Raw genomic sequence first — 18,502 nt, 5'->3', positions numbered from 1 at the left:
CAAATATTTAAAATCCTTCTACAATTATCCATTTGATTAAAGTAAACAATAACAGGTGTATTATCAGGCATAAAAATATTCTAGTTACAGTCCATATTTTGCATGTTAAATTGTCATAGCACTGGTGAGTCCACAATTCAACAACATAAAACAGCATCTATTAGACTATGACCTTGACTCAACGCAACTCTGCATAGTAAAAACAATCAGTAACTCAACTGTAAGATCCACATGGTTTCTGAGCGTGCTCTGCTCCCAGCACTCTAAAATCTGCTGAAGAATCTCCTCTTCCTCCAGCCGCCTCTGCCACGAAACGCAAGACATCCTCTGAGAGAGCGAGGAAGCGTTAAATGGAGAAGTCGGAAATGCTTTTCGGAGCACACCTGCTAAAGATGCGGTTTATAACACGATCCCCGTCTGGCCCACCTGTCACCATCAGCTCCCAAACTAAATTAGCCAATTAACTCGGGCTGAATGATGTCATCCGTACTCGCCTGAATGCCAAGTATGGCTGCGGCAATAGCTCGGCGACTGCATGAGATCACAATGTGCACATTTTTGATTCTGGCAGGCAACAGCAACAAGATGGTTATGGACTACCAACCGAAAGAGGGGAAAACCCGACCTGATCCCACCTTCTATTCTCACTCCCTCCCTTACTCTCTCTCCCACTCTGTCTCTAGCTCCCCGCACCCTCCTCTTGGGTGCCTGGGATACTCATCCATTACCAGTGGTGGTTACTGGAGTGTGAAATTAAAATCAGGAAGGTGCTGCACTCCCATTCCAACCCTACACAACAAACACACACTCTGGTACATTCCTGCACACATGATTTGTGGATTTGGAATGGGACCTATGGGAGTCATAACACTGCCCCTGGGGCACTGTGACTGAACTAATCAAGACATCAGCAACTTGTATCCTGACTAATGCAGATGTGACAGGTGACCACAGACCAAACAGAAGAAAGAACGATCGTCAGTGAACCAAAAATCACAAGAGTTGTTTGTGACAGCCCAGCTTGTCATAGAGATGACCTCTTCCCTGATGTGATGACATCACCACTTTGGCTGACATAGATTTATGTTTAGGAAACCACAAGAAAGGCCTTGCATGGCAAGGAGTTAATACCCTTGAAATAAATGCAGACAACTTCCTACATACTCTCCACATGGGGCTATCTTTGCATACTCACATCTTGGTGTAACTTCTCAAGGTTCTCCTGTAGTTCATAGAAGTAGCGGGAGGTGATGAGACCCTCACGGGATTTGTCCAGGCAGTCCCGAGATAATTCTATGACCTGGTGGTGGATGAAGCTCAGGACGCCATCAGCTAAAGGCATGACTTTGTCAGGAGCTGAGGAGAATATGAAATCAGCCAGCCGTTCCTCCATCTGAGCAGTAGCCTGTGGGATAGAAGGGCCCCGGTAAGAGCGGGGTTGAAACAAAGGCCAAGCCATGGAGAAAGAGAGGCATCCAGCCACCCACAATGTGTTACTGTACATTTATTCAATCACACTTTTATTAATTAAATTTTTTTTAAAATGTTTTAAATTTATTTATTTAAAAAACCAAGTATGATTTATTTTTATATTATGCATATAGGCAATGTTAAAACACACACACACACACACGTGTGTTTTTTGTTTTTGTTTTTTTACAGATATCAAGCAACAGAGAGTGGTTTATTTATTATTTATTGTCTGTACACATTAATGGTAATTCGAGTCTTGCCAATTGTTTAATGTTAAACAAGCTTATTTATTTTTATTTTTAATATACTTTTTATTTAATTATTTAAAATTATTATTACTATTATTATTGTTGTTCATATATTTATATGATATACAGTTACTATTCTATTATAATTTTAATCAATAATAATAAAAAAAATATTTTCTGTCGCTATGTGTATTGATGCTCTGGCAAAGCCATTTCAGAAAAAGTACTTTATTGTGTGAAAATGAGACTTATCCAAGTTCATGAGTTTTAGACCTCACCTTAGGGAAACGCTCCTTGTAGACATGGTTCATCATGACGATCTCATGGTCAAATAATATGGGTGAGCGTCCAGGGCTAAAGACGAGAATAAATAAAAACAAAAATATGTGAAAAAATTCATAAAAAACGGGACTTAGTCATTATTTGTTTTTAAACCAATCATATATTTTCAACCCCAATGTCCCTCTTCCTTCAAGCAGATGTTGCTTGTTGGCCTATACCTGTAATTAAATGTTGATGACAGACTGGAGCACCTGTATTTTCTGACATAACCATTCATGTCAAAGTAGCATCTTCAATCAGAAACACTCCAGAGGGAACACTGAGAGATACAGGTTATGTAATGTAGATAAGCGAGTATGTGTGCATTTCAGTCAGGGACACCGATTACAGATACAGCTGGGACCGCATGAGTCACTCCTGTTAGTAAAGATAAGCAGGTCATGTGACCTTAAGGATGAGGTAATGCTGTCATCAATCGAAGGCTTGTGCTCCTTATTAGACCTCTTGATTGAATGAATATATACTAACCATAGCACATTTGATCAACCTCCAGGGTGCTGTTGAGAAATGCGCCAACACACACACACACACACACACACTAAATTGGCTCATTTACATCTATGTCAGTAACAATAAGAGAAGGGAGAAATATTCTAGTCAAATCTACAACTTACTTGAGAGCCATTTCAATCAAACATTATGATCTGACCAAGGCTGCGATAAAGGTTAACTCTGACAGAGACTGATTCGAAGCCGAAGGGAGCTGCATTAACAATCACACTAAGAATATTTCCCCTGCTGAGTGAGGTAGAGAGAAAAGACAAGGGAAAATGAAAGAAAGAAAATACCTTAGAGCGATTCTCTTATTAAATGATTTCATGTGTGCAAAGAATCACAGTGATCTTTCTGCGGCACAATAACATTCTGCATTTAAACAGATCATAATTAGTGAATGCAATTATTAGTGTTCACATATGTTAGAAAGTATAAAAAAGAGAAATAGAAGTACAAAAAGAGAAACAATATTTGAACAAATTTTCAACTCTAAGTATGAAACCTACTTAATCTGTTACAGCTTTTAAGGGTTGTCATGTTCTTATTATTCCAAGGAATTTGGATTTTTGTGTCCGAATATGCCCATTTCCTAATATATTGTACACAAAAATCTATAAAATGTCAAATGCAGTATGTCTGAGTATTCAGCATTCCGTAAACCTGAAGCGGACATCACCCAATCACATTAAGATTCTGAAGTGAAAAACGCACTTCCATGTGGGTAATTTTTTTGAATGAAGTCCGTTACACTCACCAAGGGTGCATTTCTTTGATCAAAAATACAGTTATTATTATAAATAATAATAAGTTATTATCAGAAATTATTATAAAAGTATTTATTTAAAATAGAAATTGTTTCTAGCACGGTAGTCCATTGTGTCTATATTGTGTTCATACATACACATATGCATACATACAGAACATAATTATTGAATAAGGATTTCTTTATCAACATCATAGTGTTGATTTTTGTACAAGCACTCACCTCTCAGACTTTCTTTGTAAACAAAAGAATTATCTGAAAAGTATGTGAAGACTAACCAAGACAGATACTATCACATGGAACAAAAGCCAAACAAAGGAAGGGACTGCTAGAGAGAGAGAGGAGGGGAAGAGAGTGTGTAAATGTTTCACAGTTGAGCATAGAAACGACCTCTAAATGTGCCTCAGAGGAGCTGGAAACCAGGGAAATCAGCTAGTTAATTGGCTGTGATAGAGTGGTCTGCACTAACACAAACACACACAATTGGATGACATCACCAACAAAGCCACATGCACCACTGTAGTCATTTCAGACATTCTGATTTTACATTATGTGCAAGTTTAATTAGAATTAACATATTAATTTCAAGAAAAAAATGGCTTGGCCAGTCAGAAGGAATCCATGAAAATGACCAATGTATTCTGTGACAGAGTTCTTTATTTAAATAATATTCTAATCTCCAGCTACTGCTACCAATTAATTTGACATATGGATGATGGATGTTGACCACTGTACGCTGAGCTCATGTAAAGAGAAAGAACGATGGAAAACCGTGAATGACCACTGCATTAAGAAACGTCCCTGTCAAGTCTTTCTGCGTGTCTGTTGTCTGTGGTGTGAAATTAGCATAATACTGCTCCATTAACACATCTCTCATTAACCCGTTCTACCTAATCTCCCCCTCCATCCAGTCGTTTCATCCTTCTCTCCCTTCTTTCAACAGTAGAAATGAATAATCCTGGGAAGATGCAATCTGTAAGATGTAGAAACTGCAAACCACACTACCTCATCCAATATTTATGGATCTAATTCTGGAGTGCTGAACCCCCTGCTGAGTGTGTCTAGATACTAAAAGAGGCAAAGCCAGTGTTTCCTGAATAAGTCATGTTAACAGAAAGAGAGAAAGAGCCAGAGGGGAAAGAGAGAGAGGAAGAGAGATGTGTTTACAGATAAGAAGCTCATGAAGGAGGTCTCTTTCTTAGCATTGAAGAAGAAATGATTCAGTCTGTCAGGTCCTGGGCAGAAGTGTGTGAGTGACTACTAGAGTAATCATACAACAGATTTTATTTATGGATTAATTTTTTGGGATAGCGTGACATATTTCTTAGATATTATTTTCATTACAACTACATAAATTCTCCCTCATTCACAATAACAATAATGAATTAGGACATTTTTAAATACTACCTTTTAAAAATATATATATAGTTTTATAGCTTGTATATAATGATTAAAAAAAGCAATTACAGATTTTTTTTTTGCTTTACAGTAATGAGAACTGGTGGACAATAATTTCAGAATGAAAAAAAAATAGATTTCTCATGCAAACAAAAAGTTATTTATTTGTTTTTTTTTGGGGACGGGGGTGAAATATGACTTGGACACATTGACAGTCAGAGAGAAGCATAAAGAAAGTTGTAAGGCAGAGGAGTGAAGATGCATCAATGTGAAGGGCACACAGGCTGAATAACGTCTGCTACCTTGGAGGAGTCAAAAGTCTAAAGAATGAGGTGTGTGGCAGTTTCCTGTCAGAGCTCAAGAATTGGCATTTAAGAGTGGGAGCCTGAGGGCCCAGCTGACATCACAGACTCACAACGTCATGTTCACTTGAAGGGCAACTTTTGATTGCTGTGAAATGGGAATCTGTAAGTGATTGTACCTGAGACTGCGGGAGCGTGGCCGCATGGCTGGAGATCTTCTCCCATCCTCATCCGTGATGCTCTCTGAGCTGAAGTGTTTGGTGAGGAAATGCAGCTCATCTGCAGTGGGCTGGAAGGGCAACTGGTGCAGCTTTTCCTGAGATGAACATGATGACTGTGAGAAGCAGAGAGGGAGGGATTACAAGGATAGAAGGCATTGCATTGGCTGCCCTGACTGTCAATCAGCTGCCTTAGTTGGCATAATGTTGTTGATTGTTAATTTGAATAGATTTTTCCTTATTTAATTTCCTTTACTTAATTTAGATAAGTTTTTTTTATATAATCTACTGAGAAAATGTCCAGGTAATATTTCAACTTAAAATTAGTTACTAATAATATTTTTCGTAAAGAAAGTAAAGCCTAATTTTAGGATAATTAAGCCTTTTTGCATTGTGACATTATTAAACTTCTTATTACTTTAGTACTATAAAATAAATCATTCTCATTACTATAATACATAACGATGATTGCCATTATAATAATGTCACATTGTAAAAAATCTCAATGACCATAACAATAGGTTCCATTTTCTTTATAATATAATTTCTATTTTCTGGACATTTCAGAGTTTTTGTGACCTTCACCCAATTAACAAAATGACATTTGTTCTTAATCAGTAGATTTTTTCCCCTTGTGTTCAGTGCTGAATAAAAGCTCTGCAGCCTTTAGAATAAAAATGTGGCTTAACTAGAAAATGTATTTTTATGTTTCTGCAGAGAATGGGGCTTATGCGATTTGAGCATATTCCCCAATGAAAGCAACAACCAGACTGAGTTACAGTCAATTTTCAGGGACAGAACTCTTTTGAAGTGAATGCACTGATATAAAGCCACTGGCTTCACTTCAGGCTAAATCGAGCTGCTTTGTACCTAGAGTTTATCCCACTGTAGGGTCAATAGGATAAACCTTCTGGGTAAATTAAGGCTTGGGATCAAATGCAATACCAAACAGTGATGCATATATCTGGGGGTTGATACATCACAGAGGGACTACAGAAAAAACATGAGAACAAACACATGCAGACACTCACAGAGACTGTTGAGCTTGGGGTGTTTGTTCCATAGCCAGAGGATGGCAGAGAGGCAAGAGACCAGCGACGACCATCAGTCCTAAAAGAGTGGATGAGGGAAAGGTGAAAATGTGTTCTTTACAAATCACTGCAAAAACCATAAAAGCAACACTGATTCAAATATCTGAAATTTGAACAATAAACAATAATGATGATTGTTACATTCAACCGTGCTCAATAAGGCTTGCATACAAGAGCCATATAAAGCATCTGCAATAGTGGCTAAGTGGCCCGCACAGGAACTTACGTGTACTTTTATTGCAGTTACACATACAGTATTGTTCAAAATAATAGCAGTACAATGTGACTAACCAGAATAATCCAGGTTTTTAGTATATTTTTTATTGCTACGTGGCAAACAACTTACCAGTAGGTGCAGTAGATTCTCAGAAAACAAACAAGACCCAGCATTCATGATATGCACGCTCTTAAGGCTGTGCAATTGGGCAATTAGTTGAAAGGGGTGTGCTCAAAAAAATAGCAGTGTCTGCCGGTGACTGTACAAACTCAAAACTATTTTGTACAAACGTTAGTCACATTGTACTGCTATTATTTTGAACAATACTGTATGAAGCCTTTTCATGCAAATAGCACAGTGTGAATTTGCCTTAAGTGGCATGATGGCTTTTATCACACAACAGCAATACATTCACTTATCACTCAAGCACATTAACCAATGATGACTGACATGAACAATTTAACAGACTGTCAGTGTTCCTTTACTTTGACAAAATAAGGAACTTTAATCTGTTTGACCGCTGATTGCAATGAGCATTGAGCAAAACATACCTGTAAACAAGGCTGTAATGATTTAAATACCAATCAAAGACAACCAAACATTCAGGATTTTTTTCCCTTTCATTTTTTCTTGAAATAAATGAATTATTTTATTCAGCAAGGGTGGATCAAATTGATAAAAAAATGACTGTAAAGTATTTTTTTTTTATGTTACAAAAGTTTTCTATTTCAAATAAATGCTGTTCCTTTGGAATTTTTTTTAACCATGTAACTGTGTATAAAACTACCTGCTTCCACAAAAATATTAAGCAGCACAACTCTTTACCACACTGATTATAATGATAATAAATGTTTCATGACCAGTAAATCAGCATATTACAATGTATTCTGAAGGATCATGTAACACTGAAGACTGGAGTAATGTCTGCTGAAAACTCCGCTATCACAGGAATAAATTATATTTTCAAATATACTGAAATAGAAAACAGTTATTTTAAATTCTACAATATTACAATTATTTGTTCTAAGCACACAGTCAAGCTGTTTGTATCCAGCCAGCTGATCGAGGAGGGATGACTAATAATTGTTCTTTCCGATACATAAATGAAGTTGTCTGAGATGTTTTTAAACCGACCTGACTGTCAGCTCTAATTAAATGGAAACATGATGGTTGATGTAAACAGCCATGCTTGAAGCATACACAGGAAATGATGTTATAAGAGAAGTGGGTAAATTTTGAGAAGTGGGTAAATATTACCTTTCGGCCCTGTGTCCATGGCTGTATGGAAGAGAATAAAGCATTAAAAAGCGATGCTGCTGTGAGGGCATCTGTGTGGAAAACTCTCTGGATTCTTATCTGTAAAACCTTTTGCATTATTAGAGTGCTGTACTGTGTCCATTAGGTGGCACTGTTGGTCCACGAGTGTTTTGGACTGGATGACTCAATGGTTTTGCTCTATGGCTGACATTCAAACGAATCCTTTTAATTAAGCCTGGGGTCATCAGCTCTGTGTGTTCTCTCCCAGTTGTTAAAGCATTACCATATTTTGCTGCTCAATTACCAATTCAGATTCACTCATTAACATTCTTGGTGTCATTATTCATAGCCACAGTGAAGGATTATGGGATAGTTCAAATTAATTGAAAGTGGGGTGCACAAGTGGGGTTCACATATTATTATAGCCCAGTTTGTGCTGGTTACAGTGAGATTAGACTTTACCCATTTAGATATTTATAAGAAACTGAAAAAAGCACAAATGTCAGGGCATGACAAAACTTCTCCAGGCCCCAAAAATACCCTTAGACTCCAGAGGGTTAATAACCTGCACATGAGAAGCAATCTATGACAACAATATTTGCAAAAGAGCAAATATATATTACTAGCTCAAACTTTAATTTGCAAACATTTTAGAAGACTGTAAAAGTTTTATTAAAACTCGCTGCCAGAATGTGGAATATTTTACAATGAAATGTCTTGTATGTTGTATAAGATAAACTAACTGTGGGAGATTGACCTTTGAGTTCACTCACCTGCGAGCTGGCACAAAAGAGAAGTGGCCTGCAGTGTTTGGAGAGAAATTACGTGGGCTGTCCAATGGGCTGCTTCCTGAAAGAGACCAAAAATGTTACATTTAGGGAATTATTTACAAAAATCAAGTTCAACTTTATTGTTTTATTGTTTTAAGTTCAACCCATTATTGTGCCAGTCTGTTAAAAATAACTGGAAATAAGCATGCAATTACTTCATACTTCAGGCCACCAAGAGACACAATGTCCATCATAAGTAAACGCAATTACCCTAAGGTCTTCTTTTCTGCAGATCTTTCCCATTTATTTTATGCTTTAAAGCCCTTATAAGATAACAAAGCTCTTCAGAAGGGTGGGCTTCTTATGTAGGGCGCGTTGAGAGCAGAGGTACAGGGATACAACATACTTTGATCTTTCCTATTCTTCTGCACAGCTCTCCGAGAATAGATTACTGCTTAGAGAGTGAGGCACTTACAGTGTTTAAGTGCTTTAGAAAACAGGTCCCTCCATCAAAAATGCCTCAAGTGCAGTGATATTGCATAATGAAGGTTATTTAATGATTTGCAGACCATGAGCAATTAATCCTTTTTTGATTAACTCAAGCTCAAAATCATATTCAGGGGATTTTTGCTAAGAACACATTCTTTATCTCTATTCCAGAGGTATTTAAATGGCAAGATGAATTCATATCCTGGGCTTTTTCACAGTGTGGTACATTTTTTCATCAAAATTGAAGATGAAATACATAAAGAGTATAGCTAATAGATTAAGACCTACATGACAGCTATGACTCATTTTACTAGATAAAAAAGAAGAACATTTTATCTAAAAACCACTATTGTGAATTAATGAGCACAGATACAGTATCATCAATCAATCCAGTCAATCCAAACAATGGGGCACTCCTATCCGGACTGTGTGGTATGGCTCGGGCCACAATCCCCCATGCATTAATCATGCATTAATGCATTCGTAAAGCGGCCTATGCCAAATCTTAAATATTAATGAGAGCATAATTCCTTGTCAGGAAGTGACTGTAGGAACAGCTGCGCACAGCTGGACTGGGACACGGAGCAATGTGGATCTGTCACAGAAATGCATTCTTTTAAAGGAGAATCCAGTCACGGAGAGAGAGGGAAATGGCACACTGGTGTGCTACACAGTGAAGCACCAGCTTATTTTTCATCATGAAGACTGTAGTGGATGAAGGGTTCACTGAAGGGATGCAGACACTCTCTCATACGATGCACAGCTGAGAGAAGACAACCAGTCAGCACCCTGTTGAATCACACAGCTGAATGTGGTACGGATGAGGTTTTTGGAAGATAGTCTGAATCTGACATTTTCAACTTTCATTTGTGGAAATAAACATGCAGATTTTTTTAAAATGTGACTTCATATGAACACAGAGGAATTCATGTAATGTTTTAGTCATTTTAACTCGCCATTCTTCATAACTGCATGCTTAATTTGTCCTTCCTTCACTCATAATATCAATGTATATATTCCACAATATAAAGTAATATACAGAAAGGACCAAAACATACGACTACTATATAGATCAAATGTTGTGACACTTGCACTGAAAAGTGTTAAAATACTAATGGTAATAAATTTATGAGTGAAAGTCCAAACTTCTTTGAATGTATAATAATAATAATAATAATAAAAACAACAACATCATAAATATTATATAATAGTAAATATATCATATTAAAGAATAGTATGAAATGTATTTATTATTTGTTTTAAATAAATAAATAATAATAGTAATAATACAAAAATGGAGGGAAACTAAGAGCTTGGATAGACAAAGGTCAACAGGCTTTGCTTTAGCCAGGTAGCAGGCCAGCAAAAAACTAAAACATAAAAATGACCCTCCTGCTAAACTGTATATACATATCCGGTTAAATACATAACAAAACAGGTTGTTGTACCCTCACACAGTGATTTATTATTATTATTATTACTGTTATTATTTCTATTTTTATACGAATCTATTTAATATGCTTACACAAACAGCAGGATCTCAGTAGTAGTGAGTTCTCCTTGTCTTAAGTGTAATGACACCTCACAAAGTACTGCAGTATTTAAATCTTGTGCTGCTGGTGTCCTAAACTAGCAAACAGCTTCCTGAAACCGACTGTAATGAGTGCAGTGTGGCACTGCAAACCCCCTGTTGAGTTTGAAATAATTTAGCCTCTGTGCTGCTTCTGTTGGCAGCCGCATTAGAATGATGCTAATGGCTTTGAAGTGCTTAAAATGAAACCGCGTTTGGGTTAATGATCCATTTTAGGCTTGGTCATTTAAAAATTGCAAGCACACAGATTCAAGTGATGCCTCCAAAACTGCTTGATGCAGTAGGGACAACACAGTCAGTGTTTCCTTTAAAACTCATGTGGGATACATCGAGACTGCAAAATATATTATCATTATAATAACCCTGAATCTGTATTCTACGATACTAGTGTGGCATCAAACTAAGCTATTGGTGTATCTTTTCACACTCTACTGTGTATGCTGGTGGTTCAATCTAATAATTTAGTGAGTAGATGGGGTTGTCAAGCACACTTCAATGATCAGGACTGCAGCACATTATTTATCATTTTAAGAGCCCTGCTGAACTGTGTAAACATGATCTGTGTGCTTTATGTGTGCTCGTGATCTAACATTGGTTATAAACACACATCTAGTCATCTCTCTCTCTCTCTTCACACACACACATTCACAGAAAGAGAGCAAGCCTGCTGGTGTTGACAGCTGATCTCTCCATTTCTCTTTCTTGCTCAGATTTTCCACAATGTGGAAGTGACACAAGGGATACACCCACTGGAGCAGCAGCACTTTTACGAAGTGTTTTATCACCAGCTTCAGCTTTATTAAGGCATTACTGTGACAACTGAAGTGTTACATAGTACTTTGCAAAGTATTAACCATTCTCTTGGTTTTCTGAATGACAAATCTCTGATATATCGTACTGATTTTATTTTTATAATAATAAAACATTTTAAAAATACATTAAATATTGTTTTCCATATTCAATATTCTAAAAAAAAATACTGAAAATATTCATTCTGTGGCTTTTCTTTTATGTAAAGTTGTAATATTTTACAAAAAGGCTGGTTTTGCTAACAGTAGTTAATGCATTACATATCATTAACTAACAATGAATGAACAATTTTAAAGAATTTAGTAAAGTTAACTATTAATGTGAATTATTAAGAGTATATTCATAAACTAACACTAATAAATGCATTGTTGTATTATTCATTTGTACTTAATAAAATAATCAATTAACTAATGTTAACAAGTTGAACTTAAGCAATGACTAGTGATTGTGGTCACTACCATGTTGAAATGTTTCAAACTCCACGTTTATTAGTGGACTGAGAGGATCTACTGTAGCAATCCACATATTTTGCACCATCCATTCTTCCTTCTGTTTTAATAAAATGGCTAGTGCCCAAAGCATGAAACTACCATCACCATAATTCACTGTAGATATAGTGTTTTGTGGTCTGTATTAGATATTAGATTTTTCACCAAGTAAATCATATTGCATTTCAGTTAAAAAGCTATACCTTGGTTTCTACTGACCACAAAGTATCTTTGACTAATGACTTCTTTTGGCCACCCATAGATTCTTTCCTTATGAAACATTTTGTGATTTACTCTTCTTAGAAATGCTCTTTAGCTTATTTTCACAGCAGTTCTTCAGATTAACAATCTAAATCATGATCCTTTAACAGTTGGGTTATTATCCACAGAGTATTGGCTACTTTAATGATCATTTCATGTTATTCAAATGCACAGGTAGAGGACAATTAAACAGCAAATACGCCCCCATTAGAACAACTGTCTTTTGTGCTTTTGTAAAATGAAAATGTTTGGTTACTCTCATTGACAATGAACTCACCACTTAATACATAACTGCGAATCAATCATCTCATCTCCATGATAACTTAAAATTACCTCATCCTTGCATACACACTTGTCTAGTCTGTGTGTATGTATAACACATGGATTTGATTATGCCTCATGTTTTACAGGGAAAGGCTGATAAGAAGATTTTCAAACTCAGAATGACGTATTTCAGACAAGATGGAAAGTACAAATCTGCCAATCCCTAAGGAGGCATACAGAGAATTTGTATTAGAAAATGTCAACTGTCAATCCATTCATAATGCCCATGAATTAGATGAGAAATCCCTGCACCGCATTAAAATTACTCTATGGCAAACTGAGATGTGATTGTTGCTATGGAGATATAATGTAATATTTTGCGAACAGCTGCCACACAGCTTTCCATTTTTTTTGTGCATCAAGACAAACAGCATGTGAAGCATACTTGTGAAGTGTGTGCTGTTTGTATGGCTCTGGTCCAGAGTCTAGTAAAATGTCAACAGTCTACATAGCCAGGTACCTATAAGGCAGCATTCTAACAGAAAAACACACCTTAAGTGGCTGAATTAAAATGAAAATTGCAATCAAAGTATCTTGTAAGGCAGCTTAAAGTTTCTGCCTATTGTTTGGAGCAGACTTTACATAGGGAACATCAAATGCAGCTAAAAATGGTTTAAACCACATCCTGTATAAGGGGGAGGGAGGGGTATATCTTTTACCTGGGTGTCCATGCAGTGGTGAATGGGGGCGAGGCAGAGTAGGAGAGGTGCTGGATGTCACTATCAAACTCTTTCTGTTGCTGGTCCTACAGCTGTAGAAAAGAACCAAAAACAAAATTCAGGATGACCACTTGTCTCACACATTTATGCATAATAATGACTAAATAGATGGCACAAAAACAATTAAGAGGATGATTTGTAGATTGAGTCAAATGTAAAAACAGGTCAGAGTTAAGACATCGTAATATACTGAATCTGAGAGTATGCCCATTCAGAAAGATTACAGCCAGCAATGTATGGAAGAACTCTAAATGGCAGTGGATTCAGATGATCATTGTCTAATTCAGGTCACACAAACCGGTCTCATTTTATGAGGCTGAAAGCGCACAGTAATATCTGCTCTCTTTTCTCTGGCCGTACATGGTAAAAGCCTCCAGCTCAAACTGACAGGGGGAAAAACGGCCACCTAAAGCTCAGCTCAAATGAACCTTGGGATTTCCAGCTAGGACAATACATCCTCACGCTCCATTGTAGAGAGGAGAGATGACTGGCTGAGCTTTCAGAATTGCAAGACGGAAAGCAGTGTAGTGAAAAGTAAGGGATGAGTACTCCTAAATTCAGTGTGAGAAAAATATTGACATACACGCACACATAGCTGAGCAGTCAGAAAGGCAAGCTGTGGCCTTTACAAGACATCATGCCACTGCTGAATCTACAATCTACGCAATGACAAAATAAATTATTAATTATTGATTAATCGAGTAATCGAATAAAATGTGTTCTTGCTTAATTAAAGTGCAATATTAATTATGCAAGAGAAAATAAGACTCCTGGGTCTCTAAGAATGAACAACTAAGTTTCCTTTTTTAGAAAAAAAATATTTTTATTTTTTAAATGCATAGAATGCAATGCATACATCAAAAATAAACATTTAATTATTACCCATTGTTTCTCTGTCTGTACTTGTACTGTGAACAATGAAAATAAAGTTGCCAGATGAATTAAGTGCATTTAAGTGCCATTCAGTTGGGGTTTTAAATAAAGCATTTTCTGAGATGCACATTTAACATTAAACACATAAAACATTAATTTATCTTTTAATTATTGAAAATTAAGCAAACTTAACTTTTTAGTAAACAAACAGGATTTACTATTAAAAATATAATAATATTTAGTAGTAGGATATGTACATTCTGCTGAACATATCTGGCAAATACTTTTCTTTAAATAGACTGTCTTCTATTTTTTGTAATCGAGTTACTTGAGTTACTCGAGGAATCGTTTCAGCCCTATTATATTTCACCAGAATTTTGAGTTTTGAGCATTTAAATTGACATAAAAAGCCTGTGTTCTATAAAATAATGCCAAGACAAGACATCAATATACAAGATTATATCTTTATTAGGCAATACCTTAACTGATCTTAAGTGAACTCAAAAACAAACAAAAACTCAGTAAAAAAGAACAACTCACTAAAATCGGTTGGAATCAACTGTAATGATCTTTAACTGAATAAATTCACAGAATCAGTCAGAATAGTTACTCAATGGCAAGTCATTACTTTCAGTCATGTCAGACCTGAACTGACATGACTGAAAGTACACAACTGTTTTGTGTAGTTAGGGTTGTAAAATGTAAATCAGTAGCATTACTAACTATTTTTTACAAAAATGTGTAATTAAACAATAACAATAAAAACAACTTTTAATATAAAATAAATAAATACTTAACTAAAGACAAGATAAAGATACAGCTTCTTTGAACTAATGCTGAGTGCTTCTGTTCAAATAAAGTTAACCTGTTGACCAGAACCCCCCCATTATGGGACTCACAGCTGAAAGTATCCTACCCAACTTAAAATTGCAACAGGTCCTGATTATTTTTGTACCTACCTTATGTTTTAGGCAATATGCTATGGTTTACTATGAGCATTTATTAAAACAGAAATGTGTATTTTAAAAATACGTTTTAAAACGTGCTTTGAGCATTCAACACATCAAGTTGACTTCAGCCCCGCGATGCGGGAAAGCTGAACTGAGTTGCTGGTTACTCGTGCGCTCTGTTAGCACAGCGGTGTTCTGGTGTTCAGGGCGCATGCAGAGACGTGTCTCAAAGTCTTCTTGCTTTTGTACCGACAAATACATACTAAAGATGTCAAAATACCTGTCTTATAAAGTGTGTTCTAAAAGTCTGTGGTTATGTCTTAAGTGAAAGTAAAGAGTTGAGAAAGAAATCGGATGTGTATCATTATAATGGATGCATAGTCTCTTAAAGTGACCGCGCCTAATTTACTAGCTCTGCTGTCAGTGTCTTTAATGTATGAAAATGAAAGTAAATCACTCACTGCTCTTGATTGAATTACTTTGTAGTTTTAACAAGAATTTATCCACAGTCAAAACAAAAATCCGATATAATTGATTATATTGTTTTACTGGTGGGTGCAGGACACTAGTTCATTTATGTAAGTGAGTATAGCAAAATACAGCGAACTGTGAAATATTATACCTAAAAATTCTTCATACTGTAGTAGACTACCAGTGAAATTGATAAAAAAATATTTAAAACAAAAAAAATTAGGGACCTAACCATGTTTTGCTTAAGTGTTTCTTTCTTTAATTGCTAATGCAACCTTTTCACACCAACTCAGACTGAACAAAATTAAGCATTGCTTGCTTGGTAACTGTTTAACAAAGTATGGATAGTTGTGTAAATATTGTCATACTAACAGTTGTCTGAAGTTTTGGTTGATTCCATTACATATCTTTCACCAACGTTATCTGACATTATCAAGAGGAATTTGTTCTGACACATTTTAACTCTGAGTTCTTGTCATATTTTATTACCAATTTCTAAACTATAGCAAATAAACTGTGATAGTTTGAGAAATGTTGAAGGTGTCTGAATACATTTTGGTTTGACTGTGTATTTTATTTTACAGTGAAGACTATGCAGTGCTATTTTAATTAGTTTCTGGACACCTACAAACTAAAAAAAAAAGTAAACTGTGTAAATAGCACAAATAAATAAATAGAACGAACATACAGTAAATATTAAACTATTTCAAACAGGGCCCACTGGTACAACCTGCACCAGGGCCCCTCTAACCCCAGCTGCTTGGCCCTGGGTTAAGGTACCAAGATGGAGCAATTCACTTTGTGTACTGTAAGAAATAAAACAAGAAGGCATGTGGTTTAAAAGATGGCAAGTAAAATTAAAAGCACATCTGTATGCAATACAGTTTCATTATTATCCAGAGCGGCTTACTATTAAAAATATGTGCGACCAAATCATGTTTTGCGCCAGTAACTGAAAAAGTTAGTCACGCAAGTGCCACCAGTGGAAAAGGTTATTGTAGTTCCCTGGTTGGTCAAGATTAATTTTGTCCCGTTTCATTTAATCTATTCGCAAACATTGACACACATCTCCAAACTAACTCCAAGGTTCCTCACTCTATCCTGGACTTCCAAAACAGAGTCATCGAAAGTCAGAGAACCAGCATTAGAAATTTGATAACAGGAACCAATGAGCATAACTTTGATTTTACCACTGTTCAGACATAGAAAATTATAATTTATACATGTTTTTATCTCCACAATACAGTCAGAAAGAAAAGCAGTGTCATGAGCATCATGACTTGAATGTATATAAAGCTGCATTTCATCAGCATGCAAATTAGAATGGAGCCCAAGCGATCTCAAGACTGAGCCCTGAGGAACACCAGTGAAAACAGAGCTAGTCTAAACGTTTAAAATTTTTTAAATGAATGTCCCTTGTTTGATATTCTGGTATATGAGGCAAAGACGATACATTTTCAAGTACAGTCAATTGAATGTCCAAAAACTTTCAAGAATGGGTATGGCTGTGTAAAAAAACTGAAATCTGCATCTCACATTGCAGAAAATTGGCCTTGGCTGTTGAGCATTTCACACATTTGACAGTATGTTACTGATGTTCCATGACAATGAAATTAAAAGTATTTGGTAATTTTCTTGATAACTGCTGAATGCATTTTGGTACAAACAGTGTTTCAGAAAGAGTAACTATCACAGCAGAGACCTATTCCACTTTCACAGTGGCAGCCATCACTCACTGTGTAATGGAGGTTCAGAAGTGAGTCACAGAAGGAGACATGGAGAAAAAGAGAAAGCAAGGGGTGTGAGGATGAAGAAAAGCAAGAAACCAGGAGAAAATCGATGACTCATAAGCTAACACTGGCACATTAATACTTTAAGAAAGGCCTTTCTTCTAAAGTGGCTGATAAGAAAAGATTTCTATTGGTGCTGGTTTAAAGATTAGATTTTATTGGAGAACAAGACATGTTCACCTAACATGTGATGTTATCTGCCATGTGCACATGGTTACGATCAAGACATCTCACATCCCCTATTCACTAGACTGCATTATTTATTCAGCAAAAAAAACATCTTAACAGCAGTGTGCGCTCATTCAGTCTGTTTGTTTCAAACCAGTGCCAAGCATTCTGCAATATTCAAGTCTTCATCAGATTTATGATGATATTAACAATGAAGACCATTCAATGACTTAATACAATGGCATAAAAGTATAAAGACTATAAAATATTCTTATCTAAGAGAGTGCTTACACTGACAATAATCTGCAATGACTTTAAATCATACATTTCCAGTGAGACCTGGTGATTTTCAGAGAAATGAGTGACAGCACCCGCTGGTGAACATATGAACACTATCACCGATTTATTAACATTTAGATTTTGCTTATTTAGACATTTTTATTGTATATTTTTTGTAACATTTGAGACTTATATTGTGGCGTTTAATAAGCCATTTTACTGGTTTTATCAACGAGCTCAGAAGACTGCTTACATTCTCAACATGGATTGATCACAATAACGTCGGATATTTATGCCACACATTATTATCCCTTTAACTCCTTCAGTGTTGCTGCTCATGAGTCTTTCTGACTAGATATATAACCAACATATATTTACAAAACTGACACTTTTTGATGCAGAGTATATGCAAATGGATATGTGGACTCTTTAAGAATAAGATTTTTTTTTTCTTAATTATATTGAAAGAGGCACTTTCAATAAAGACATTTAATTTACTCAAGCACTTATTGTATACAAACAGCCACAACTTGTCAGTGCTGTCATGAAATGTAAACACAGCTGATAAGAATAAGAATGAGAATGCATAGGAAGCTGTTATCCAGAACATTTCACATTGTTTATAGGTGAGTGTGTGGGTGGATATTGACATGAATCAGCAATAATGAATAAAATGAAAGTTCATTTTGGAATAAACTGAGCTTGGCAATGAAAC

The 18,502-nt window shown here is 36.0% G+C and overlaps 1 protein-coding gene across 6 annotated transcripts in view; it reads right to left on the bottom strand.

Moving 5' to 3' along the window:
• LOC132151825 (microtubule-associated serine/threonine-protein kinase 2-like) overlaps window positions 1-18,502 on the bottom strand; it is a 139,540-nt gene that overhangs the window by 11,366 nt on the left and 109,672 nt on the right. For 3 of the 6 annotated variants that reach the window (XM_059560222.1, XM_059560228.1, XM_059560227.1), the window contains 7 exons: window positions 13,197-13,288; window positions 8,578-8,653; window positions 7,805-7,825; window positions 6,271-6,349; window positions 5,201-5,355; window positions 2,000-2,075; window positions 1,196-1,405 (listed from right to left, as the gene is read on the bottom strand). In XM_059560222.1, coding sequence (XP_059416205.1) covers window positions 1,196-1,405; window positions 2,000-2,075; window positions 5,201-5,355; window positions 6,271-6,349; window positions 7,805-7,825; window positions 8,578-8,653; window positions 13,197-13,288 — 709 coding nt within the window. The remainder of the gene's footprint in view (window positions 1-1,195; window positions 1,406-1,999; window positions 2,076-5,200; window positions 5,356-6,270; window positions 6,350-7,804; window positions 7,826-8,577; window positions 8,654-13,196; window positions 13,289-18,502) is intronic. The other 3 variants (XM_059560223.1, XM_059560224.1, XM_059560225.1) reach the window with 3 other exon arrangements.

Source organism: Carassius carassius, chromosome 10, assembly GCF_963082965.1.
Source record: "Carassius carassius chromosome 10, fCarCar2.1, whole genome shotgun sequence".
Classification (NCBI taxonomy): domain Eukaryota; kingdom Metazoa; phylum Chordata; class Actinopteri; order Cypriniformes; family Cyprinidae; genus Carassius; species Carassius carassius.
The sequence above is the reverse complement of the archived record's forward strand: the minus strand, read 5'-3'. Positions and strand labels throughout refer to the sequence as shown.